This window comes from Ambystoma mexicanum, chromosome 5p (assembly GCF_040938575.1).
Source record: "Ambystoma mexicanum isolate Mex_15411 chromosome 5p, UKY_AmexF1_1, whole genome shotgun sequence".
Taxonomy (NCBI): domain Eukaryota; kingdom Metazoa; phylum Chordata; class Amphibia; order Caudata; family Ambystomatidae; genus Ambystoma; species Ambystoma mexicanum.
Window position 1 is genome coordinate 808267160 of NC_090930.1, and position 25834 is coordinate 808292993.

The window sequence follows — 25834 nt, forward strand, 5'->3', positions numbered from 1 at the left end:
GTGCAGTACACTGGAAATGACAAAATGTAACTTTACAATACACTTTGCATGGGGTTTACTTTAAATAACAGGCAACAGTTTTCTGTTGGTAAAAATGTATTTGACATGTGCAGTGCTCTTTAATCTCCCTGCACACTTGGCAATACTAGTAGCGTTGGAGTACAACAGAGTTTTAAGAAGAGAACACTATATATATATATATATATATATATATATATATATATATATATATGGGATACATTACAGTTTGTTTTTCGAAACTCGAAAATGGGCGTCGACACAGGCGTGCCAGTAATACTATCCCTAGTGTGACGTCCACTGTACCCAAGATCCCTCACGTGTCTAGGATCCTCAGATTGTATTTTTTCTGACATGAGGAAGCATGAGGAGTAGCGTGAGTACAGATAATCCAAGCAGATAGACAGAAAGGTAAGACTACAAGTAATCATCCGCCTTCTCTCGGAGGGGAGGAAGGGTGGGTCGCATGTGAATCTAAGCAGATACAAGCATCAGAAATACGATTACGGTGAGTAATGTATCCCTTCTGAGGCTTGTGGAATCTGCTTAGATCACATGCTGTGCATAGATTAGCGAGCAGTACCAGAAGGAGGTGGGATGTGAGAAGGGTCATGAGCAAACAGGTGTCTTAGAACCGCTTGTCCCACTTGTGTATCTGACTTGGAATGAGTGTCAATGCAGTAATGCTGAGTAAAAGTGTGAATAGAGCTCCAAGTAGCTGCTTTGCAATTGGTGTCGAGGGGAACATTTGCAATGAAAGCCAGAGTGGCACCAATGCCTCTAGTAGAGTGGGCCCTTGGCGTAAAAGGCAGAGTTTTTCCAGAAAGAGAGTAACACAGCTGTATACAGTTGATAATCCACTTCGAGATAGCGCCCTTAGAGACGCGATTCTCCCTCTCTGCCTGTAGCTACGGAGACAAACAGTTGATCTGTTTTCCTTAGCGGTCTGGTTTTATTTACATAGTAGAGGACCGCCCTACGCACATCTAGGGTGTGTAGTTTCACCTCAGCCGAGCTTTGCGGGTTCTGGAAGAAAGCCGGAAGTTCGATGGACTGGTTTACATGGAACTTTGATATATATTTAGGTGAGAACCTAGGGTGTGTGCGTAAAACCAGTTTGTCTTTGTGGATAGTAAAGAAAGGATCCTGCACTGACAGAGCCTGAATTTCACTGACCCTTCTTATAGAGGTAATGGCGACTAAGAAGGCCGTTTTATAAGTCAGGTGTTTGAGACTACTTTTATGCATGGGTTCGAAAGGGGGGCCCATGAGCTTAGCAAGCACCACATTAAGGTCCCATCCTGGCGGTGGGTTTGAAATAGGAGGGTGAAGTCTCTTTACTCCTTCCATGACAGCTTTAACTACTGGTACTTTCCACCACGACACCTTGTTATGGGATGTGGTGTAAGCCGAGAGGGCTGCCAGATGTACTTTCAGAGAGTTAAAAACCAATCCTGCATCCAGCAGGTGGAGCATGTATGTCACGACGTTGGAAGGAGTGCAATCAATAGGGTAGATTTGTTTATTCTGGCACCAAATAACGAATCTCTTCCACTTGTCAAATTAACAGTGCCTTGTGTTTGGTTTCCTGGATTCTTTTAGGATGTCCATACAAATTGAGATGTCCAAACTCTATGACCTCAGGAGCCATGCTGCCAGGTTCATTGAGTTGGGTTGCTGGTGCACTGTTTGACCTTGTTGCTGGGACAGTAGGTTGTACCAGGCTGGGAGTTTGATGGGCTCGCACACCGCCATCCTGCGTAGGTGTGGAAACCATGGTTGTCTCGCCCACATGGGAGCAACTAGGATGAGCGTCATCGATTCCTTGTTCATCTTGTACACCACCTTCCTGATGAGAGGAGTTGGTGGAAAAGCGTACGCAAACATCCCTGACCAGTTCATCCACAGGGCGTTCCCTTGGGAGTCTGGCTGGGGGAACCTGGATGCAAATCCTGGGCATTGTTTGTTTTCGCTTGTGGCGAATAAGTCTATAGTGGGGAAACCCCACTGAGAGAAGAGATCTTCTACGATCTCTCTGTGAAGGACCCATTCGTGTTCTTCTAGGAGGGAGTTTCTGCTTAGAGCGTCCGCTAGGGAATTGAGCTCCCCTGGAACATGTTGCGATGACAGGAAGATGTTCCGTTTGAGTGCCCATATCCAGATTTTCTGGGCAAGCTTGGACAGATTTGGCGAACGAGTCCCTCCTTGCTTGTTTAGATAGAACATGGCTGTCGTGCTGTCCGTCCGGATCTGCACCGACAGGTTTAGTAGATGGGGCTCGAACGCCTGAAGCGCTCGGAATACTGCCAGAAGCTCTAGGAGGTTGATGTGGTTCTTGGCTACTGAGTGAGACCAGAGACCCTGAGCTGTGTGGTGGAGATGGTGAGCTCCCCACCCAGTCAGGCATGCATCTGTAGTAACAACTGCCTGTATTTTGGGATCGTAAAAGGGTTTTCTCCTTGCAAGATTCTCTCTTGTCCACCAGTGTAGGCTCTGTACAAGTGTTGGCGAAACGACCACTAGATCGTCCCACTGACCACTTGCTTGAGACCACTGTTTCGCCAACCATTCCTGCATGGGACGCATGCGCAGTCGCGCGTGGGGGACCAGGTAAATGCATGACGCCATCATGCCCAGTAACCGCATTGCTTTGCGTACCGTTATTTGTTGACCGGACTGATAATGTGGAATTTGCAGTAGTATATTCCGAATTCGCTCTTCCGAAGGGAAGGTCAACCCTTTCTGAGTATCTAGAATTGCTCCTAGGAACTGTTTTGAGGTGCTTGGCACCAGGCTTGACTTCTTCTCGTTGATTGAGAAGCCTAATTCGTGGAGGAGGTCGATAGTCCTCTGAATGTTCGTCCTGCAAATTCCTGGGGTTTCCCCCGTTATGAGCCAGTCGTCCAGATAAGGGTACACTGGGATTGCCTCCCTGCGTAGGTGTGCCGCTGCCACCGCCAGTACCTTGGTAAATACCCTTGGTGCTGAGGCTATCCCGAAGGGCAGTACCTTGAATTGGTAGTGGCGACTGTCCACCTTGAAGCGCAAGTACTTTCTGTGCGCCGGGAGCATGGAAATATGAAAATAAGCATCTTTCATATCCAAGGTTGCCATGTAATCCCCCTTTTTTAGGAGGGGGATTACCTCTTGTAGTGTGGTCATACGGAATTTTTGGGGCTTGACATACTTGTTGGCAGGCCGTAGGTCCAATACTGGGCGCATTGTCAAATCTTTCTTTGGCACAAGGAAGTAAGTTGAATAGATACCCTTGTTTACCTGGTGTCCTGGGATGAGTTCTATCGCGTCCTCTTCTAGCAGAATGGCGATCTCCTCGAGAAGGATTTTCTGATGTTCTAAGGAGTGTACTTTGTCGTGGAGGCTGGTTCCGGGGACGCTGCAGTAATTCTATACAATATCCTGTGGACACTGTTGACAGCACCCATCTGTCTGAGGTGATCCCTTCCCAAGCCTGGGTGAAGTTGGAAATGCGTCCCCCTACTGGGGTTGCGTGAGAAGGGACCCTGAACTGAGCGTCACTGCTTTGGTGGAGGCGTGCCACCTCCCTTGTTGGGGCTGCCTCTGCCTCTCCCACGACCTCTTTTGTTACCCCTGCCGTAACCTTGGGTAGACTGCTGGCTGTTGTTCCACTGTGTACCCTGTCCCTGGGCATAGTTGCCTCTTTGTGAATTTTGGCCGCGTGGGCGACGAAAATTACTGTTCCCCCTCTGGTTAGGGGGTTTGTTGGTTAGTTGGCCAAGGGATTTCAGTGTTTCGTATTCGTCCTTGGCGTTTTTCAGTGCACCTTCGACCGCTTTCCCAAACAATAGATCGGGTTCCACCGGCTTGTCTATTAATGAAGCCTGAGTTTCTGTCTTGAACCCAGACTGCCGCAACCACGCGTGTCTCTTGATAACAGTACCTTCTGCTATCAATCTCCCTGCGTTGTCCGCGGCGTCGAAAGTTGCTTTCAATATGCAACCAGACACGGCTCTCCCTTCTGCCGAGATCCGGGCCAATTGGCCCTTTAACGGCTCAGGAGCAGAGGCTATGAGTGCCGCGACCTCTTCCCATTGATGGCAGTTGTAGCTGGCCAACAGGGTGGTGGAGTTAGCAATCCTTGCTTGGTAGGCGGACGTTGAGGCTACCTTCCTGCCAAACCCGTAAAGTTTCTTGCTCTCCTTGTCGGGAGGAGCTTCTGACGAAGATAAGGGTGTTCCAGCCCTCTTCCGAGTGTTGGTAACAACTAGGGAGTCTGGTTTAAGATGTCCTCTTATATAGACAGAGTCAGACTGGGCTGCCCGGAAAAGTTTTTTGACCCTGGGGTTGACTGCTCTGGTGAGGTTTGGGTTCACCAGGGACGGATCTATTCTTCGTTGGATGGATTTAAGGATAGGGATGGTCTGAGCGACCGGCCTCCTCTCTCCCACCAACTCTTCCGCGAAGTCCCTTTCCTCCTGTACACCGTGGGTGTCGATGTGAAAATGTTCTGCCGCGCGAGCGAGAACCTCATTAAGGAGGGGCTGGTTATCGACTGGCGAGTCGGTAACTGGGGCTTCGTTCTCTACCGGGGAATCTACTCTGTAAATTTCCTGCTCATCTTCTCCCTCCTCCTGGTCCTCATCATCCGCATAGTATTCCGTCCCGGTTTGTTCCTCCATAATTTCAAACTCCTGGTCCCCCTCAGGCAAAGGCTCTCCTTGGTACCTGGGGTGTGGAGTAGAGTATGGAGTAGAGTAAGGCTGTACCTCGAAGGGTTCAGGTCTTTCGAACCGGGCCCTTTTACTTAGGGGGATGGGATCAGTGGAACCTGAGGGTGTGGCTCCCTGAGGGTCATACGAGAGGAAATGCTCTGGATTCTTGTCGTAAAAATCAGCCAAGGAAGACATCCTTGACATGACCCTGTCTATGTCTTCGCTGGACCATTCTTTGGAACAGGGGATGACTTTAGTAGGCAATTTAGGGGACTTATCAAGGGTACCCTTGCTGGATGTTGATCTCTCAGTAGACTTGTATTTGTTTGTCTGTTTAGGGGGGAAGGATGGTCTTACAGGAGTGGAAGAATGTGCTTTCCGCTGTTTCCCCCCCTCCCCGTGGGTGGAAAAATGTTTTCCCTGTCCCTTGGAGGCCCCGGAGACTTTCGACGCCTGGCGTCGAGGATCGGGAGAGGTATCTGTGTTTTTCGAGCGTGGGGCCTCGCTGGTGTTAACTGCGGGCTCCGTTTCTTGGAGCGCGGCCTGGGGGTGGAAGTCGTCTTCGTCCTCCGACGATCGAACTTCCATTAGTCTAGGGAGCGAGGCACTCTTGGCAAGAGTGGATGATTGCCTTGCGTCATGAGGCGATCTCGATCGAGAGCGCCCAGAGGACACCGAGTCGGACCGTTCTATCTGTGCCTCTTTCCGAGAAGTCGACGTCGTCGAGGTTCGGTTGGACTTAGTGTGCTTAGTGTGTGTAGGGTGTGTAGCGCTTGCGTCGCCGGGGGTCTTCCCCATAGCCGCCCTGCCGGACGACCTTCCGAGGTCGGGGACCTGCGCTTGGCTGTCTTTCGACGCCGTAATGCCCTCGCCGTCCGAAAGTACGGCGTCGCTGCCATCGCTGAAGGCGCCCTCCGCTGCCATGGCCGCCTGCCTGGCGTGGTGGGCCCAACGCTTTGTCGAACGGTCCTTAAGTGTCTTAGGTTTAAACCTACTACACGCTCTGCAGTTCGCTTCGGGGTGGTCCCTCGGCAAGCAGAGATTGCACATGGTGTGCCTGTCGACCCAAGGGTATTTGCGGTTGCACTTGGGGCAGAATTGGAAAGGGGTACCCTCCATACGCACCTTGAGGCAGCGGGCTGATAAGTGTAGGAAATATATAAGTGTATCTATATACCAAGAGTGAAGAGTATGTACCACCCCCAACTCTCCCTACTTGCAGGGCCGAGGCCAGCGGCCTACTAGGCCCGGGCCGAGGCCAGCGGCCTTCCGAGGCCCAGATCCGTCGTGCAGCAGCCGACGGTCGATGTCTTCTCCAGCCGTCGTCGAGTGTCGAGGGTCGACGGTGTGGGGAAGGATGTCAATAAGAATAATAATTTTCAATTATTAGCAAAAGTATGGCTAAGGCCAGGGGACTCCGCAAGATGCTTCCGACCAGTATGGCGGAAAAAAACAATCTGAGGATCCTAGACGCGTGAGGGATCTTGGGTACAGTGGACGTCACACTAGGGATAGTATTACTGGCACGCCTGTGTCGACGCCCATTTTCGAGTTTCGAAAAACAAACTGTAATACTCCGCAGCTTCCACTAGATGTCGGCCTATGCACAGCATGTGATCTAAGCAGATTCCACAAGCCTCAGAAATGTATATATATATATATATATATATATGGATCTACCAGGAGTCACGTTCTCACTCTCTGAAGAGGGTATGCTTTTAATGAGGGACTTTACTCCATGTAATTTGGCAAGACACTTTTCTGCCCCAGCCCATACCCAGATAGTCTGTTTACATTTAACACCCCTCTGCTTTAAGGGAGGGTCTGGGGACCAATTGGGAATTTTGTTTTTATGCACCCCCTCCCTTTAGGGAATTGGGGGTTGGCAAAATGAAATAGGAGGACCCAATTACTTTAACAGACTATCTTTTTTATCCACACTGGAAGCAATGTTGTTAATTTCGAATTTCAACAAAATCACCCCGTGTTAGTTGCCTATATGGGAATTAATAAAATTAATACTTGGTGAGAAATTCTACGGATCTACTTCCATTGCCCACCCACTAAATACAGAGAAGGCATCAACTCGAACAGATCCCCACAAGAACTGGTTTGGTTGGACAAATTACTTATATAGAATCTCTCTGGGTTTTGTTATCAGGAAAAGACACCACCTCCTGGATCATCTCAGAGGGAAAAGACAGGGATCTGGTCAGATGGCCTCTCTTGGTTCAGTCATGGATACCTCCAGCATCATCAATCCCCCTTGATTTGCCTTTCCTTGTATGGATCCCAGCACCTGTCTTTCCTTGGTTTCCTCCAATTCATGTCTCCCAGGCAATGTTAGTTATCCAGCAAATTTTCAGTAATCACACTCAAAATGATATCAGGCAACTCTCACCTGTTCCTATTGTGTGTCTCCTTATAAATCTGTAACCGTTCCCCAAACTATCTAAATGATCATGTGCCATATTATTGGCTCTTGATCTGGGATTGGACATCTACTGTCCTCCCTTCTTCGATTAGTCCCTTTTAGTTACTGGGGATCATCCCTGTGTGTTATAACTCCACCCCTTTGAAATTTCATTTTTGACCACTTCAGTTATGACCTTAAAAACTACAATGGAAATGTCTCTAACTTACAAATAACATCATAAAAGATAGGTAATTAAATTGTTCTGACCATGCTGGACTTCATGAAATGTATCATTTTGGTACGATGTTGCAGGTTCAAATGGCAGATATTTGTAATGTATTCAACAAAGTTATCAATACGAGATTTTCTATACAGATATCTAATTCAACCTGCTATCATCTCCCCGAATATCCACTCCGTAACATTTTCTGGGAAGCTATCCTCACATTTCAGCTTATAACTTCAGTACTCTAGGTCGAATTATTATGCGAGTTAGATCAACAAATGGGTCTTCTCATGAGCTTTTTAATGATATTCGAACCATTATTGTATGAATTATGAAACTGACATAATGGGCAAACAATGATCCTCCACACACTCCTATGTAAAAATTATTTACAAGCATATTTTTCCCCTTGAATTAAATGGCTTATTTTTGTTCCCATGATCTATGTTTATATGTTGCCTCTGGCCTTTGTTGACCCAAGCCTGCCATAAAAGCACGTAACATTTCTTTCTCCCCGGGATGATTGACCATCTGTTTATCTTTAGGAGCAGTGAAAGACAACTCCCACCCTGACTCATGTGACCGCTCTGTTGTCTGTCAAATTGTTATGCTCACCTGGGTCTCACAGAGGCGTCGATCTGGACTGGACAGCTGCGGTCTCCACCAATGTGACGTGTAGGGCGGAGATGACGGACTGGACTGGCCAACCTAGCTTCGTTTGCTTTGCCCGTAGGAATATTCTTCTGCAAATGGAGAAAGGGAATTAACCACCCGTGGAGTTGAGCGTAAATCCCCCCACCCCGCTGTTCTCCCCACTGATCACCTTGGATGTCCCCGCTTATATTCTCACCTGATGGTTTGAAAAGATGAGCTCTCCATCCTGCATTGAGCGCAGGGGCGCATAGATAACCAGTTGCTTCACTGGCTCGAAGGAATTGGTGAGTTCCAGAACAATATTGACTCCGATATTCCCGGCAAGACGCCGTAAGCATGTAGTTCGTAAGAGTTCAAATGCCTGACTTTCACTCTTGTTCGATTCCTTGCAGGTTGCAGCTTGACCCTACTGAAGAGTTCCTCGTGGCAACCGGTAATATTCTCGTAAGGATTTGTATTATCCAACACAGTTCGATAAAATAATGTCCATATGTAACCTGTTGCTTTCTCCCTTATTCAGGCGCTGAGAGAAAGTATGAAGTCTCAGGGAATAATGCCTCCGGCGGTAAAATCAGGTAAGTCTTTTGTGGTGAGGAGGGTTCCCCTTGTTAGTCCCTTTGTTTCACCTTGCTGTCCTTTTGTTTCCCCTTAGGGGCCGGCGTTCGGCTAGGATGCAGTGGAAGCTGCTCCGACCCGTGAAGAGGAATAGTACCCCCGGTGGTAAAATCAGGTAAGTCTACGGGGGGTATTCCTCTGTGTATTTCCTTGGCTCACCTTGCTGTTCTTGTCTTCTCCTTAGGTGCCGGAGTGCGGCGGGAACGTGCAGGAGGATGCAGTGGAATGTGAAGATGCTGCGAAGGCCGGTGAGGCGATGTGCATAAAATAACTTCTTTCTTCCAGCTCGAAGGCGCGATGGATCGGGAATTCAGGTAAGGATCAAAGGTATTGCTCTTGTTCTAACCTTTTCTCCTTCTTTCTCCCTTTTTCTAGGAGCTCCAAACTCGAGGCGGGCGTGGCAGAAGACTGGATGCAGACTTGCAGGCACGGTGAGCGTTACGCTGCTGGATGCAGAATAACGCGAAGCGTGTGCTTCTCTTCGGGCGTGGTTTAAATAGCCTCCAAAGTAGTCCCAGGTAAGTATTCCTCCCCAGCCCCACCTGAGTAAAAAATAGTCCCTAGGTAAAATAGTCCCTTCCAAGCCTCTTTTGGCTTGGAGCTCTTGCAGCATGGTCTGCATCAGGTAAGTTTTAATCTATGAGTCTGGCGCCTATGGCGCCAGGACTGACTCTCCATATGAGCCTGGCGCCATAGGCGCCAGGACTGCACCCAAATAGCCCCTAGCAGTGGTTGTTGGGCTTGCTTGGGGTAACTTGATGCCTGCTTCCGGGGTTGCTGGACTTGGTCTGGGTCCCTGGGGGTAGGCATCATGACACAAATGTCATCAGCTCAAGGAGAGGGACCACACATTTACTTGAGTTTTGGTGAATTATTTAGAGTTCACTTTCATTGGCTTGGTCATTGTTTTCACAGTGTGGATTAAATCACGCTCATAAAACCCCTATTGCTGGCTCTGCCACAGCTTTAAAGACATTCCCGGAGTCTGATAAGATTAGGGAGAGGTGAGCAGTTCTTGGCTTCATATTCATATTTCATGACAAAAGTCTATTTGGGCTGAACACAGCTTTTCTTCATGCACCAAATTTTTTTTATTTTTTAAATGTTACAATTTCTTTACACACAAGGCCTTTTCTGAAAAGTAATTGCATCAGTCCATCAATGTCCAACTTCACATTATAATATACATTTCAATGATTCAGGCCAGGGAGTTTCCTCTGTAAACAGTTCCTTTCAAACCAAACTGCCAAATGTATTTGTTTCTCTGGCAGCTCTTTGTGTTAGCAAGGCTGCACTTCAGGCATCTCTCATATGTAATGGAAAGTTGTTTAGGGATTTGGCCTAGTCATTTGAACAGGACCCATTTAGTGTTTGTATTTCTCTTGCTCTGAAAACAGCATTTTGATGTTTGCCAGTTGCGATGGAAATGCCTTTTTGTCTGTCAGCCAACGGCATGCCTTTGAATTACCTTCTGCAGTGTAGTTTCATATTTAAAATGTTCCTTGTTCCACGGTCTCTCCATTTCACCAAATGAAGCAGCGTTTTCATGATTTTGCAGTTGAAATAAACGGCTGGCTTTTTCTCTGCCACCCCACAGTGTGATTTCCATTTACAAGAAAATATTTCTGCACTTTTAGGCCCAATGCGGATGACGCTCAACTAATTTTCAGGCTCCCTTCCGTCACTTCTTCTCCTTCTCTGATCTCTGACTGTCTGCCTGTCTGCCTGCTATCCAGGAGTGGTGTGCCTCCAATGATCTCTGCCTTAATGCCAGTAAGACCGAGATTCTCCTCACTGGCACACCGGCTCCCTCCTTTCCCGTCGCTCTCTGGGTGGCCTCTCTTGGCCCTCTTCCTGCTCCCACCTGTCAGGTTAAAAACCTCAGGGTAATTTTCGACTCCACATTATCCTTCTCTCCTCACATCTCTGATGTCTCTAAGAAGTCACACTACCAGCTGCACCTCCTCAGAGGTATTCTTCCTTTCATCTCCTTACCCCAGAAGCTCACCGTCTCTAGAGCTCTGGTTCTCTCTAGGCTGGACTACTGCAACAGCCGCTTTCTAAATATGCCTGCTTCTACTCTCCGCCCTCTGCAATTCATCCTGAACAGGACTGTGAGACTTGTCCTTGGCCTCAAGCCCATGTATCGTATCTCTCCAGGACTGAAATCTCTGCACTGGCTACCAGTGGCTGCGAGGATTAAGTTCAAAACCCTATGCATTGTCCACAAGGCCTTCTGGAGCCCGAGGCCTACATACCTTCAACTCTCTCTTCCTAAATATCTTCCTTCTCAAGCTCTTCACTCTTCCACCTCCAACTCCCTCAGGGTCAGCCACTTCTCCAAGCAACGAGTTGTTGGTAGATCTCTTTCTTCGAATGTGGCCACCCTCTGGAACAGCCTCCTTGCCTCTCTGAAACTTGAAGAGAACCATCTCCGGTTCCGGAAGCACCTCAAGACCTTCCTCTTTGCTTCTGCTTTCTTTCCTCCTCTCCCCTGCCGATTGCCTGGTTTGAAACTGAATCTGCACTGGTTACCCTCTGATCTTGGGCCCAGGTCCCCTCCCCGCCACTTGCACACCTGTACTACCCCCTTGGCACCCCTTGCACTCTGGGACTGTTTCTGTATCCCTAGAGCCCCCTGCCAGCACTTGACACCTGATGTCTGCAGTTACCCTGGAACGTGCCACCAGCTCGCCGCACTATTTATTTTTTATTTATTCTTTACTATTATCCTATGTACTGCACTGGCCCCTCCACCCTGCACTTTCCCCTCCCCGCTCCACTACACTTGCACGATCGCATTGTCACCTGGCCTAGTAAGATCGGTGTCTCTCTCCTCCCTCTGTTCCCCCTCCCTTGCCTCGTTGCGCCTTGAAACATTTGTGTATAGGCACGTTATACACGCCATATCATATCAATGTGACGAGGGCAGTTCGTCGGTCTTGAGACTATTTTTACCCCACAGTCTAACACTAGCTGAGTGGGTACTCCTGTGAAACCAGTGCCACTAAATGTTTATTCCATCCATCACAGAAAATTCTGCTAGAGTAAATGGCTGCTTTTACCCCAATAGTGCTTGAGCAAGAAACCTTCCACTTTCAATTCAGCTAAATTCTGGACCAACATTCCACTTCAACTGCTTCGACAACTTTGCTACTTTGAGAAATGCTATCCTGTACAAATCATTTGGTTCTTTACCTTAAAAAGCTTAAAATTCTAGCATCTGAATGCACGATAGGTTAAGTAAGAAAAATACCAAATAAGTAGAGATGGATATGAGATGGAGCAGCTAGGATTCTTGGATCGTCGCTGTGCTGCTGCTCCCATTAATTTGCTCACCAGTACGAGGTCTACTGGATTATAGAAGCACCGTGGCCTAAGCCCTTGATGCCTCTTTGCCCCATATTACAGCCACGAGGACTCCCGATAACCACCTCCACCTAAAATGGCTGCCACTACAATACGCTTATAGCATCGTGCTAGGTTGCCTAGCAACCCTCTGAGGCTGCCGCTATCAACACCCTAGCAAGCCAGAGGCGGAAGCCGGCCCACCACGACCAAAGCCCACTTAGCCTAAGGCCCCTTCCTATCTGCCCCTCAGCTCCACTTTGTTGGGCGCAGGAGCCCTGCAACACCAGCCGCGCTCCGCTATGTGCTGCCGGCATCATCCTTGCTGCAGGAGCAGCTAGGATTCTTGGATCGTCGCCGCGCTGCTGCTCCCACTAATTTGCTCACCAGTGCGAGGTCTACTGGATTATAGCACCGTGGCCTGAGCCCTTGATGCCTCTTTGCCCCATATTACAGCCACATGCCACCAGGACTCCAGATAACCACCTCCACCTAAAATGGCTGCCACTACAATACGCTTATAGCGGTGTGCTAGGTTGCCTAGCAACCCTCTGAGGCCGCCGATATCGACACCCTGACAAGCCGGAGGCGGAAGCCGGCCCACCACGACCAAGGCCCACTTAGCCTAAGGCCCCTTCCTGTCTGCCCCTGTCCGCACCTGTGCGCACCTGTGCTACGGCGCGGGACACTGCTCCGCAGTACCGACACCCTGCATACTAGCAGAAATAGCCCTAGTCGTGATCGCCGCTCTTCTACAAGTCAGCCAGGGCCCATACTCACCCGGACACGCCCACTGATGAACATTCCAACCCGACCATTCTGCCCTCTGCTGCCCACGAGAGCATAACTTCACCTGGAGTAACCGGCATCAAGCCTATGCCATAGACCCCCCCCCCCCCCTTACTGGTCGCATACAATATGCCACAAGGTATGTCAAGCTTTAGCCCGCTGCCTGCAAACCTGATTACAATCAGGGAATGAAAACATGCACAATCTTAACACCGTTTTATTTACTGTGCGCTTGCACTATGTCGAGAGAATGCATATCCTTGACCGTCTGTTTTTTTAACTTTAGCTGATCTACAGATTTGCCCCTCATTTTGCCTACAATTTGTAAACCTGTTTTAGGCATGCCCTACTTTGATTTCTTGTTGGTACTATCACGCTGTCATTTAATTAGAGCTCTCGTTTTTTAACCCTTGCCACACTTGACCAGCACCTCTCTGTTGCGCCCTTATGTGATCTGTGCCACCTACTCTATGTCGCGCATTTGTTATCTAGCCTATGATTGTAGTCCTGCTTAAGTAATACGAATGCCTGCTTGACTGTACCATACACGCTGCAATACCTGCCATAGCTGCCTCGCCCATATCTGAGTTCTATAACATTGTGTCTTACTCTGGCAAGCTAGCCCATGATCATTGTCCAGTCTTGGCAATATTAACATACTATTTGTTTGCGCCTTACCTGCTGCACCACCTGCCATAGCTGTCTCTCGCCACATTGGAGTTATTTTAACACTGTGGACGTGCTGCCCCAGCCCTCGGCCAGTACTCTCCTATTCATCATAGCCATCACGTGGTCTCTAGCTAAGGCATATTGTGCAACGCCCACCTGCACCATTTGCATTCTTTGCAACATCTCCTGTTCATACTCTACTATAATGCACCTTAACACATCTCCACCACACACACACACACACACACACACCCACCCCCCCCCCGCATAGCTAACCCTCCAAACCATACCTCAATGAACCTGCCTTGTGGCTCAAACACTTCGCAACCAAACCCACTCACAACCAACCATGCACACTTCCACTTAGGAATGCTAGACTTAGATCCAGATTGCCTCGCATTCCCTGTGCCCAACGCCAACACACGAACACCCCCTGTGCCTCTACTCAGACCTCACCTAAACCATCCACAACTGCACCCACGAAAGAATTAAAAGGAGCTCTTATCAATGCTAGATCCCTTATTGCTCATGCCCTCGATATCGCTGACCTCATTACCACCCAGAACTTCGATTTCATTGCTATCACAGAAACATGGCTACATGCTGCTTCTGGCCCGCTCCTGTCCCTCGTTATTCCTGATGGATACTCTATCCTCAGAAATTACCGCTTATCCAACCTGTCCAAAGGTGGCGGCGTTGCTTTCATGCATAGGGATAATATCAACATGAGACCGATCCCCAACACTCATTGCAGCTCAGCTGAATCACTATCAGTGAAACTTTCACTCTCACCCACCAATACAGCGTCACTACGCCTCATTTACAGACCACCCGGTCCCTTCTCCTCCTTCATAGAAGATATAACGTCTATCCTATCCAATAACACGGAGCCTAATTCACAAGTATTGCTGCGAGGGGACTTGAAACTTGGACTGTCTGACCCTAAGGATCTCATGGCCACAGAAGTTGCAAGTATTGTGTCAAACCTAGGCTTTCAACAACGCAACCTTGAACCTACACACAACAAAGGCAGAACGCTTGACTGGATCATAGATTTGAATTGCAATACTACGACAAGTTCCGACTCAGCCTGTGCCTGGTCCGACCACCACGTCATTATCTTCCATCTACCAGCCACCATTCCTTGGACCAAACCTACAATAGCCCCCACTATCCCCACCAGGAAAATAAATGGATATCAACAGGGACAAGCTACTCCCGCTTCTCCTACCTATTCTGAACAACTGTGCCACATCCTATAATGACCCTACGGTCTTAGTGGACACTTTCAACCAAACATTGCTCAAAGCTATTGACACCATAGCCCCGCTTAAACTTAGGAAAGCTAAAAAACGAGCTCACCTAAATTCGTGGTTCACTCCATAAGAGCTCTGCGTAAAGAAAAACGCAAGGTGGAATCACTCTGGAAAAGTCTCCCTTGTGCTTCTAACAAAGACAACCTCTTCATCGCTTCTCTTAACTACAAGGAAGCGATCATACAGGCTAAAAAAGAAACTTATAACCTGCGTATCTCGCAAGCTGAATCAAACACGAAGGAGCTATTCAAAATTCTTAAAGAATTAGAATACCCTTCGCCCATACCAGATACCTGTAACAAAGACAGCTCCTGGTGCAATAGCATCCAAAATGCTCTCCTCTCCAAAAAAAACACCTTACAAGCCAAAATCAATGCCAAACAAAACTCTCTCCTCTCTAAACCTCTTGCACCTCAAACCACTACCACTTTCACCCAGCCCCCATTTAGCTTCCTTCCTCTTACTATCCCTGAGGTTGAAAAAAATATCAGCAACCTTAAACCCTCCAACTGCCAAGGGGACTCGTGCCCGGCACCTATCATTAAGGAATCTGCCCATGACCTTGCTCCCTTCATTACCACCTTCATCAATTCCTCATTTACTATGGAATTGTCCCCAACAACCTGAAGGACGCTTGGGTCATCGCTCTGCTGAAAAAACCAACACTTGATCCGTCCATACCTACCAATTTCAGACCGATCACCACGGTCCCGTTCCTCCTAAAAATCTTAGATAGAGCAGCCTACCTCCAAATACAGAAGTATTTGGAGACCAACAACCTACTCGGCATAAGACAATCTGGCTTCAGACCCAGGCATGGGACAGAAACAGCTTTATTAGACCTGAAAACTCAAATAGAGGACTTAAAGGATAATGGCAAACTAGCCCTACTATTACTCCTGGACCTCTCTGCAGCATTCAATTTGGTCAATTACCAAATCCTAGGCCAACATCTGAAATCTGTTGCCCACTTCTCAGAAAATGCCACTAACTGGATCAGATCCTTCCTGGACAATAGACACATGAGAGTATTCTCACCTACTGCACCTGCTGACCCATCTTCGGTCCCCTGCGGAGTTCCTCAAGGGTTGTGTGCATCTCCTACGCTCTACAATGTATTTACCAAACCATTGTTCAATGTGCTCGACTATCTCGGTGTTACCTACACCAACTACACAGATGACACCCAGATACTCATTCCCATCACTGGTGACTACATTGCGGACGCCAAAGCTCTGAACGACGTATACCAAGTCGTCCAAGCATGGATGGCACATCACGAGCTCTGTCTCAATGATGACAAGACAGAGCTCCTCATCCTTGACACCCAACAAAAGCTTGACCCATCCTTCAGCACCTTCAACATTGATAGTAACTCCATAAAAGTGGCTAAGAGACCAAAACTCTAGGTATCTACCTTGATTCCACACTGTCCCTAAATCGACAAATGAATGCAGTTGCCGCTGCCTCGGCCTACACATGTAAGCTGATTACAGCCTGCCGCCCATTCCTCTCCACCCAGAACTGCATTACTTTCACCAGGGCGTTGGTTATGTCTAAACTTGATTACTGCAACACACTTTATCAAGGCACCAACCAACGCAACGTCAACAAACTGCAGATCTCCCAAAACAATGCTATCAGAGCAGCCCTCAATATTCCTAGATCGGCGCACATCACTGACACTAGGAACAGCTTACATTGACTTCCTGTTGCAAAGAATTTCGCTCAAATCACTGACACTTACTCAAATGTGTCAACAACCAGGCCCTTAGCTACTTAACCTCCCGCTTCTCTCAGTACATTCCTTCACAGACTCTAAGATCTGCCCAAGCACACTCGCTTACAATTCCTAAATACAACCTACAGACTGCCGGAGGTGTCAGCTTCCCAGTCCTTGCGTCCAAACTTTGGAACTCTGTGCCATTGTCCATCAGAACCCTCCCATCCGCCACCCTTTTCAAACATAAAGCCAAGCTCTGGCTAGCCTCTACATCCCACCTACTACCAGCCTAAGCCACCTGCTCCACTACTCCCGTACTACTGGCACTTTTCTGCTTGAGAATTTAATATGTTTTGCCTGTATCTGTATCAATGCCACTTTTGTACCTCTGTGCCTTAAGATATGCACATGTGAATTTAATCTTTGTCTGTAACTGTATCAATGCCATTTTTGTACCCTGTGCCTTAAGATATGTGCCTGGTTGCCCCCGGGCCTAGTGCGCTATACAAATAAATAAAATACAAATACAAATATGGAATAAAAAAGGGCAGAACAGGCAGTTATGGAAATTAACAGCGAATCTAACTAGTCGTACAGAGAAGTAGTGAACCAGCCACTTGAACTCACTCAAAATATATAAATTAAACCAACAAAAGAAAATAAGGTGTAAAATACTCCCAATGAAAACAAGTGACACATAGGAGACTTCCGCCCAGCTTCCACCCACACCGTTACACCGATATGTTCAGATCAGTTTTACCAGCAGAGCACTGCCACATGAAAGTTCTTCTATTATTACGGTCCGATCCGCAGATGAACTTTATGCTAAAAATAGATTTTTGTTTGCATGAATTATGCTTTTCAAAATGGCATCGATTTTAGATTCCAAATATATTGTACTACCCTAAAAAAAAAAAAAAAACCTTTTAAATAAATTGATTTACTCTCAAAAATATCATTTTAATCTAAAATTTGGAAAAAAGTAGGAGTACAATAAAATACTTCAAAACGAGCACATCTTATCCTTTAGGAACAGTGTGGGCGATGCAGGAGAAGAAAACCTCACGATATTAGGATTGTGATTACCACATTATCAGGTTAGGTGCCGTTCACTGTCATTCCGCTGAGTAAACCCAAAGAACCAGTTTCAAATAGATTCAACTAGCACGGTCAATGCAAATGGTCAATCACACTGCTTCTCAGCAAACCTATTATTTCTAACCATTCCCTTAGCGAGGTACACTGATATGTTGGCCACTATTAGTACCTGAAGTTTGGCAGCACCTCCTTTGATAAGGCTGCAGATGATTTCTTCCACTCTTTTTGGGTCTTTAACATGGACTGTTTTTTTCTGGAATTCTGGCATCTGAAATAAAAAAATGGGGCAACATATTATAAAATAACCTAGGCAAGATGTTTAAATTTCCATAAACAAAAGGTGTAAAGCTGATGTTAACCAATGAGAAATATATTGGCAGTGACTTCTAAAAATAAAAAAAATCTATTTGGTGTGCGAGAACCCTACAACTTGGTCACACTGCCATTTTTGCACCAACATTTGTGTGAGAGGTAAACAAGTTTCATGAAATATAGATTAACAAATTGATGAACACTTTGCTCAGACACATACAACCTACCCGTAGGCAGGCCTAAGCAGAATCGAAAATAAACATGAATACACATTCGGAGATGTATCACATTTATTTTCCAAGAGGATCTCTGGAAAACCCACTACAGATTATCCGAGGTCCGATGCTGTAGCTAAAGGATAGGTGAAACTCCAAATGAAAAACCATGTGGAACCAAAGTAAAATCACTAGGATCTGGTTTTAGGATATGCTTGCTGATAAACTGTTAAGACTCATCAGGGGGTTCATGCGTCTGCTGTAAAACTAAACACGAAGAACTACGTTTTAGTCCTTGGAAATGCCATATAAACCAAGAGGGCCATTCAGAAAATGCTTTGACTACTTTCATGGCATCCGGCACATGATAGTTTTCCATTTTCTGTAATAGTCTTCTGAATGTGGCCACTGCAAGTGGGATGACAGAGAGCGGATGCCAGCTGTGCACCAATGTGGGGTCTGGAGCCAATGCATTATTGCAGTCCCTCGTCACCTCAAGACCCACATGCGAATCAGGGACTTGAAACATAAGATCTGAGGGTGAAGCAGAATAAGGGCAAAGTACCCTCACGTCTGCACCCACAGATCTTTGTGAAATAGCCTCAATTTATTTGTATTCCCCCCAATGAAATATAAAGAAATATCCTCAGTCTTTGGAAAATGCGAAGTGCACCGATTTTAAAAACATGTTACCTTTTGGAAATGATGAACGTTCTAAACTCTAATCAATCACCTGTGAAGGTTATGGATTATGAGGGTAGTGTAAATGTTACAAAGGGTGGTGGGTGTGCATGTGCGTGTGTGAGATAAGGATGTTAATCGTAGCCAGCTTATTTGACTTTAAAAGAAATCCATAAATGAATCATTCTACCCAATACAAAAAAAGAATGCATATCTCAAAAACAGCACAAACTAGGAAATGTATTTGCATTGTGACTGTTGTGGCAAAAACAGAAGCAGTCAGACTAGTTACTGACAGGTTCAAGGGTTTTTATTTCAAATAAAAAGAAAACGCCCATCTAGCCCTACCACTATGAGGGAAGTTACCTACCTAACAAAACTAAATTGAAGGGTGCTCCTCAAAGCCCAAAAAGAAATAATCCTCCGTCCGAATCCCAATATCAAACTGGCCCTACCACTTAGAAACAACAAAAAGAAGGAGGCTGGAGCAATAGTCTCTGTCATAACTTTTGTCTGGCCCAACATGTGGATCTCTTTCCACAAGGAACGTTTTAAGAGTGTGTCACAAAGTTCCTCGATTTCCTGCAGGACAGTCCTCAGCCTCTCTGCAGGTTATGTATGCCAAGTTTAAGTCTTTACAAAGATTCCATATGGTTTCCTTTTCTCAGGAAAGATGAGGCTTTCTGAACACAATTCCACCATTTCTCACATGATGGTGTCCTTTTCTTGTATTTAAACATTGGTATCCTCCAGGCTCTCTCATCTCAGTTCTTGTTCACTAAATCTTGTATGTTCAGGACTACCCAAAGTACTCTGCCCCTCTGACAGGCTAGCTTTAGCAGGGCCTCGGTAGGTGTCTGCCCGTTCAGGTTTTCGGGGGTTCTGTAATCCATATAGCTCTCCCAGCCTCGGTGTTAATGTCTCTAAGTCGCTCCGATTTTTTTGTCAGGGCTCCCTAAAGTCCTCTGTCCCTCTGACAGGCTTGCTTTATATGGGCTTTGGCAGGTCATCTGCCTGTTCGGGTTTTCTGGGTTCATGCAACTCTTCCAGCTTTCCCAGCTTCTGGTACCACGGATCTCAAGGATATTACCTCTTCAGGAGCAGTCGCTTCCCTCACTCTGCCCGGCAGTTGTCGTACTTCTTACACAGAGATCGGGGATCCGACTTCTCTGCTGGAGTCTGGTCTCAGCATCTTAATACTCCCCAGGCCCACCAAGGCTTCCGTGCGGTCATGCCACTGTGCAAGGCAGTCTGTTATCCATTTCGTACCACAAGGGTACAGCGCAAATAACGCTAGAAGGCAACTTGGCACTACAGGATTTCCAGAGAAGCTACATTAGCACAACGCCAACTCTCAAAATAGAGTTTTCAGTGAACGTCGAATCTGCAGATGCACCACAGTAGACCACAGTTTGGCAGCAGCCACTGAAAAGGATTGCCCACCAATTCTGACGTCCCAAAATCTGGGCACAGAGATGAGAAATCCGTTTCCAGAGCGGAAGGAACAGCAGGGTACATACGGGCAGAACCGATGCTGCAAATATTCCGATCCCACTTCGTGAAAAGCCAGATGAACTAGGCACATAGTTTTGAAGTGCACCTGTTCAGCCATTGGGAGCCAATGAGGGGCACGCAGAACCAGAGAGATGTGATCCCTAAATGGGGTATTGGTCACCAACCATACCCCAGCATTCTGCGGAATCTGCAGGCGTTGAAGCAAAAAAACAGGTTGTGCCAGACACAGAGTTGCAGTAATCGATCTGTCTAAGGACCAAGGCTGCAACAACCGAGGTACGAAGGTGCTGGGGGTTGAACTGCAAAACCATTCTAAGAATCTTCAGCTGAAAGTGGCCGGCTTGACAGACTGAGCCGATCTGAGTAGCCATAGACAGGGATGCAGAGAATTTGACACCCAGGTTTCTGAAAGCTTCAACAGGGACAGGGAGAGGTCCAAAAGAAGAAGGCCAAAAGGAGAGAGTCCGAAAAGAATCTAGAGAATCAGAACCAACCACCATGTCCTCAGATTTACCTCCATTCAATGTGAGCCAGTTTGCTGCTCATCCACCTTCCCACGGCCACCAGATAGTCCTTAAGCTGAGTAGCATGGGAAGGAGTATCATCCATGTACGAATAACACCTGAAGCCATGGGAGCGGATAAGAGCAACAAGCTGTTGAATGTAGATATTGAACAGGATGGGTGAAAGGGTAGAGCCCTGAGGAGCGCCTGAGGTCAGAGACACCATAGAAGAATAAAAAGGAGGAAGAGAGACAGACTGAGAGCGGTTTGAAAGAAAGGAATGAAACCAAGATAGAACCTCACCAGAAGTCCCAGCTGTAGAGAGTCGACTGAGCAGGATGGAGTGGTCAACAGTGTCAAATGCCACAGACGGGTCTAAAATAATCAAGGCTGCCACTCCACCCTGATCAGAAATAAGAGTAAGATCATCCAGCACGGATACCAATACTGTCTCAGTGCCCCGACATGGCCGAAACTGAAACCTTGACTGGAAGGCATCAAAAAGTCCAGTCTCTTCACGAAACCTCCCCAACATGGGGGCAACCAATGACTCCAACTTCATTAAAAAAAGGAAGGAGTGATATGGGACGGAAGTTAGCTGGGGTCAGAGGATCCAGGGAGGGCTTCTTAAGTAGCGGAATGACCAAAGCATGTTTCAGATCTGAAGGAAACTCGCCCACAGACAGGAAAGATTAATGGCAGAGGCAACACTAGTCACAATGGATGGGAGAAATTTCCTTTACAATGTGTAGAGGAATAGCATCAATAGCTGAGGCGGGTTTCATTTTTTCTGTAGCCAACAGAATCTCAGAAGTAGAAAAGGTAGGAAAGGAGTCACATAGCGACCCCAAGTTAGCTTAGGGCAGGGGAGTCAACAGTGGCACTGAGGTGGACAGATGAACCACAGATTCACTAGTCCCACCTCTGGCTTGCGTGATTTGATGTGATCACGAATATCTCCAATTTTGTGGATAGAAAAGCTGCCAAGGAATTACAGACATTTTGGGAGGGAGGGATAGAGTCAAAAGGGGACAGCTTCGTAAACAGGGAACATACAACCTTAAACAGTTCTTTAGGCTGGTTAATAGAGTCCTCAATGCGCTCAGTGACAAAATTACATTTGGCCTCACTAATTGCACAATGGTATTTGACAGTAGCAGCACGGAACACGGCCCTATCTCTTGCATGACCTTAGCTTCTCGGTCAGTCAGGATGCCAACCTTTCCGGCGTCTTGCTAGCGATCACCTCACCTTCCACACTCCCGCCGGCTCCGAGGTTTAGCGCGGCTCTGACCCTCCAGGATGTCCTGCACACTTTAATGCACACACTTTAATTAGTCCTTGCCTCTGCATAGAAAGGGCACCAAGGCACTCCTGAACACCTGTGAAGAACTGCTTGCAAATCATGACTAATTCTCCTGCTGTTCTCATTCTCCTTAACCTCTCTACTGCCTTTGACATGGTCAACCATTCTATTCTCATAAGGCGGCTCCAAGATACTCCTGGTATCTCAGACCAGGCACTGGATTGTTTGACGAACTTCCTCACTGACCACCCTTCCCAGGTGCTCCTGGGCTCCTTCACCTACCCAACCACGCTCTCTAGATGTGGTGTTCCACAAAACTATATCCTTTCGCCTTGGCTTTTCAACATTTACCTTCCACCTCTTGCTTACCAGATCTCTGCCTTCTCTCCCAATTTCCAGTGTTAAGCAGATGACACACAACTCTTCTTCAAGCTCTGCTCTCCCTGCTATATCATCCCTGAATGCTATTCAGTCTTGGTGCACCTCCAATAACCTCTGTATTAATGCTAGTAAGACCAAGATCCTTCCTATCGGGACACCTGCTCCCAGTTTCCCTCCTCCACTCGGGACCTCCTCTATGGGCTCACCTCCCTCTCTTTCCAAAGAGACCAGAAACATTGGTGTCATCTTCGACTCCCCTCTCTTCTTTACTACTCCCATCTTGTAGCTTGCCAAGAAGGCCCACTTTCAACTTCACCTCCTTAGAGGCATTCTCCCTTTCCTCACCTTACCCCAGAAGCTCATTGTCTACAGTGCTCATGCTCCACAGGCAAGATTACTGAAACAGCCTCTTCCTCGTTCTTTGCTCTGTCCTCTTCAACTAATCCAGAATAGGGCTGCAAGACTTATCCTTGGCTTGGGACTGTATCTCTCCACTGGCTCCCAGTTTCTGCAAGGATCAAATTCAAGACCCTTTGGATTATCCACAAGGCTGTCTGCGGCCTGGGATCATGCTACCTGCAACTCTCTCTTACTAAATACTCTCCTTCCAGATCCCTTCAATATTATATATATATATATATATATATATATATATCTCTCTCACCCACCTTAAGTTCTGCAGAAAACTACCTTTCTCTTCTCCTCCTTCCTTCTTGCCCTCCCTTGCTTACCATACCCTTTGTCGCTGAGATTGGCGTCCTGGTCCCTCAAGAGTCCAATACGGTACTGCCCTTCTGCCCATCCCCCTGCACTGCCCTCTGGGCCCACACCCACTTGTCCGGTGGTTTGCCTGCACTTACCTATTGGGCGGTAGACCTTGCTCTTCGCCTGGGATGTCTCTGCCCAAGCACTTACCTGTTGCCTCCCAACGGGTACCTCTGGCACTTCATCCCATAGGGGAACCTAATAGCACTTACCCCAACCCCTGAATGTCACAAGGCCTAGAAGGACCGCTGTCCGTTTCTTGCACCCTTGTACCCTTCTCTTGTGGTGCTTTGAAACTCTTTCTTGTTGTATAAGTGCCTTATAAATATCCAATAAATAAATTACCTGAAGCCAAAGAGTTTGAGAAAATGTCACTATTCAGTGAATGCAGAATAGTATCACAAATAAAAGGGTTGTGTTGTTGCTCTTTGACTGATAAATTCAGGCCAGATGCAGTATTAACTGAAGCCAAAGATACTGAAGAAATATTACTGTTTGGTGGATTCAAAACAGAAGTAACAGTCTTTGCAATTCCCAAGCAGGCAGATAATGTACGTTGGACTGGGAATTCCTTATTGGAATGGGAGTCCTTGTGCCAACAAAGAGAGTCATTCCCACTAAGGTCCTGCTTGCCCACACCCCTAGGAAGGGTCTTGCTTAGCAGGCACACCTCACTAGGCTCAAAGGAGGTGGCTCCCATCAGGGGAGAAGGGACGAATAGTCCAGTTTCGTCACACTGTGCACATATTATCTTGCATTAAAAAAATCTAGAATAAGTGCTTAAGTGAACATTCCTTGAAACCTTGGGGTGTCAATTATCCATGTTAATCAATGCTTGTTTTTTATTTGTTAATGTGTAATATTTTAGGTACACAATCAACAGTGGTTAGACCAGTTTTACTGCTAGCAGGAAGGAGGACAGGTCATGGTCAGTCAGACCCCCTTACACACCATCAAACGCTGATGTACAAAGAGCATATCTATGTGTTTTCAAATTCTAGTTCCTTTTGTTTTCGATATATATATTTTTATGTCTTGTCCCATTGAAATGGGGTGGAAGGGTAACATCCATCTTGCCTCCCCCCACCTATACTACCATTTTCCCCCAACCCTCATGTATGTGGGAATGGGTAAGCAAAAAGGCAAACTTAAAATGGAGAAAGCCTTGACATATTCAAGAGAGCTATGCAGAATGGTACACAAGTGGCAGAAACTGATAATCCTGAAATAGCAAGCATCCGCAACATATAGAGCAAACAATAACTAAAGTGACAATGTAATCATTCCTTCTGTAAGGGTGCAACAGTAAATCTCGGACACAAAGATGACAGTTTTGGTTATAAAAAATTTTATATCAGTAAAAGGGTTGGAAAAACGGCCTCTCTATCCCCAAAGTTAAGAGCGGTTTCCCTGCCAGAATGTCAAATAAATAGTCGCTCTCATGTCCACAAACCCTACTTCTGACCCTAACACTAGTAACTCAAATCTAATGTGCAAGGATGCTATATTCAGAACCAAAAGCGATGAAAACCGTTCTTTTCAACAGAATGTCCCCAATGTCTCGGGTCATCAAACAAAACAAATGTTGCTTTGCCACAGTGTCATATTTCAATGATTAGCTCCTGCCCCCGGATTTGTTCGTATCCTACTTGGCAAGTTAGGAACTTGCCCCCCCCTCTTATGTAGTTTCCTTTACTTTAGATGCACAACAAACGTGTCTAGCTTTCCCGTGAAATGCCCTTCCTTTGTTCACGGAGGGCTTATGTCTGGTTCACTTTCCGGCCAATTGTTTATCTCTTCTGCTTTCAGGGTCCCAAATTCTCTTATTTTCTGGCTCTCATATGGGTGTGGCTCCCAGACTCGCAAGGCGGTTTCAACACCATTTTTGTTACTCTCCAGCCAAGCACATATGCCCTTCTGGACTGTCTATATTTCTCTGAGGTTTCCCCAGACCCTCTTGTCTTGCACTTAGCAATCGTTCGCCGATTCCTCCCGGACTTCGAGCATCTCTTGGTCTGCCTGCATACCGGTTTGTGCGGTTTGCATCTTCAAAGTGGCGGTGCTCAGCTGCAAGGATCCAGTAGCGTGTGCTCTTTCGGGTTGGCAGCAGTTTCAACAGTCACTCTTCCTCTCTTGGGTTGTGCTTTCCTTCTCCAGCAGCTCCCCGGACTATGGGATGTCCTTCCAGGACTACCTTCGAGCTCCTGTTTACCTCTGTCCAAGGCGCTGCCCTACTCGCCTGGTCGGTGTCTCTCGGGTTCCCTCGGAGGAGGATGGCTCTCCACATCCTTCTTTACCGGTGTTATTTTGTATTCCCTTTGACAAATCAAATGCCACTAAAGACTAGACGATTCATTCTGGTTCACTGGAAGGACCTTCATACTCCTTCATACTCCTGGTCATCATCTTCTTCAGAGCACTTGCATTAGAACTATATGGGAAGAGGGAGGGTCTAATAAAGAAGAGGTATACTGTATTCCCAGTGGATGGTCATCCCGGATCCCATAAGGGGCTTCCTCTCACATGCAATCCTCCCTTGGTGCACCACCCACAGGGGGGCTAATGTACTCTGGACGCACTGCCCTAGCCCCAT

At 47.0% G+C, this 25834-nt stretch overlaps 1 protein-coding gene across 3 annotated transcripts in view; it reads right to left on the minus strand.

The window, feature by feature from the left end:
• NT5C3A (5'-nucleotidase, cytosolic IIIA) overlaps positions 1-25834 on the minus strand; it is a 656918-nt gene that overhangs the window by 327532 nt on the left and 303552 nt on the right. For all 3 annotated transcript variants that reach the window (XM_069613233.1, XM_069613235.1, XM_069613234.1), the window contains one exon: positions 17733-17831. In XM_069613233.1, coding sequence (XP_069469334.1) covers positions 17733-17831 — 99 coding nt within the window. The remainder of the gene's footprint in view (positions 1-17732; positions 17832-25834) is intronic.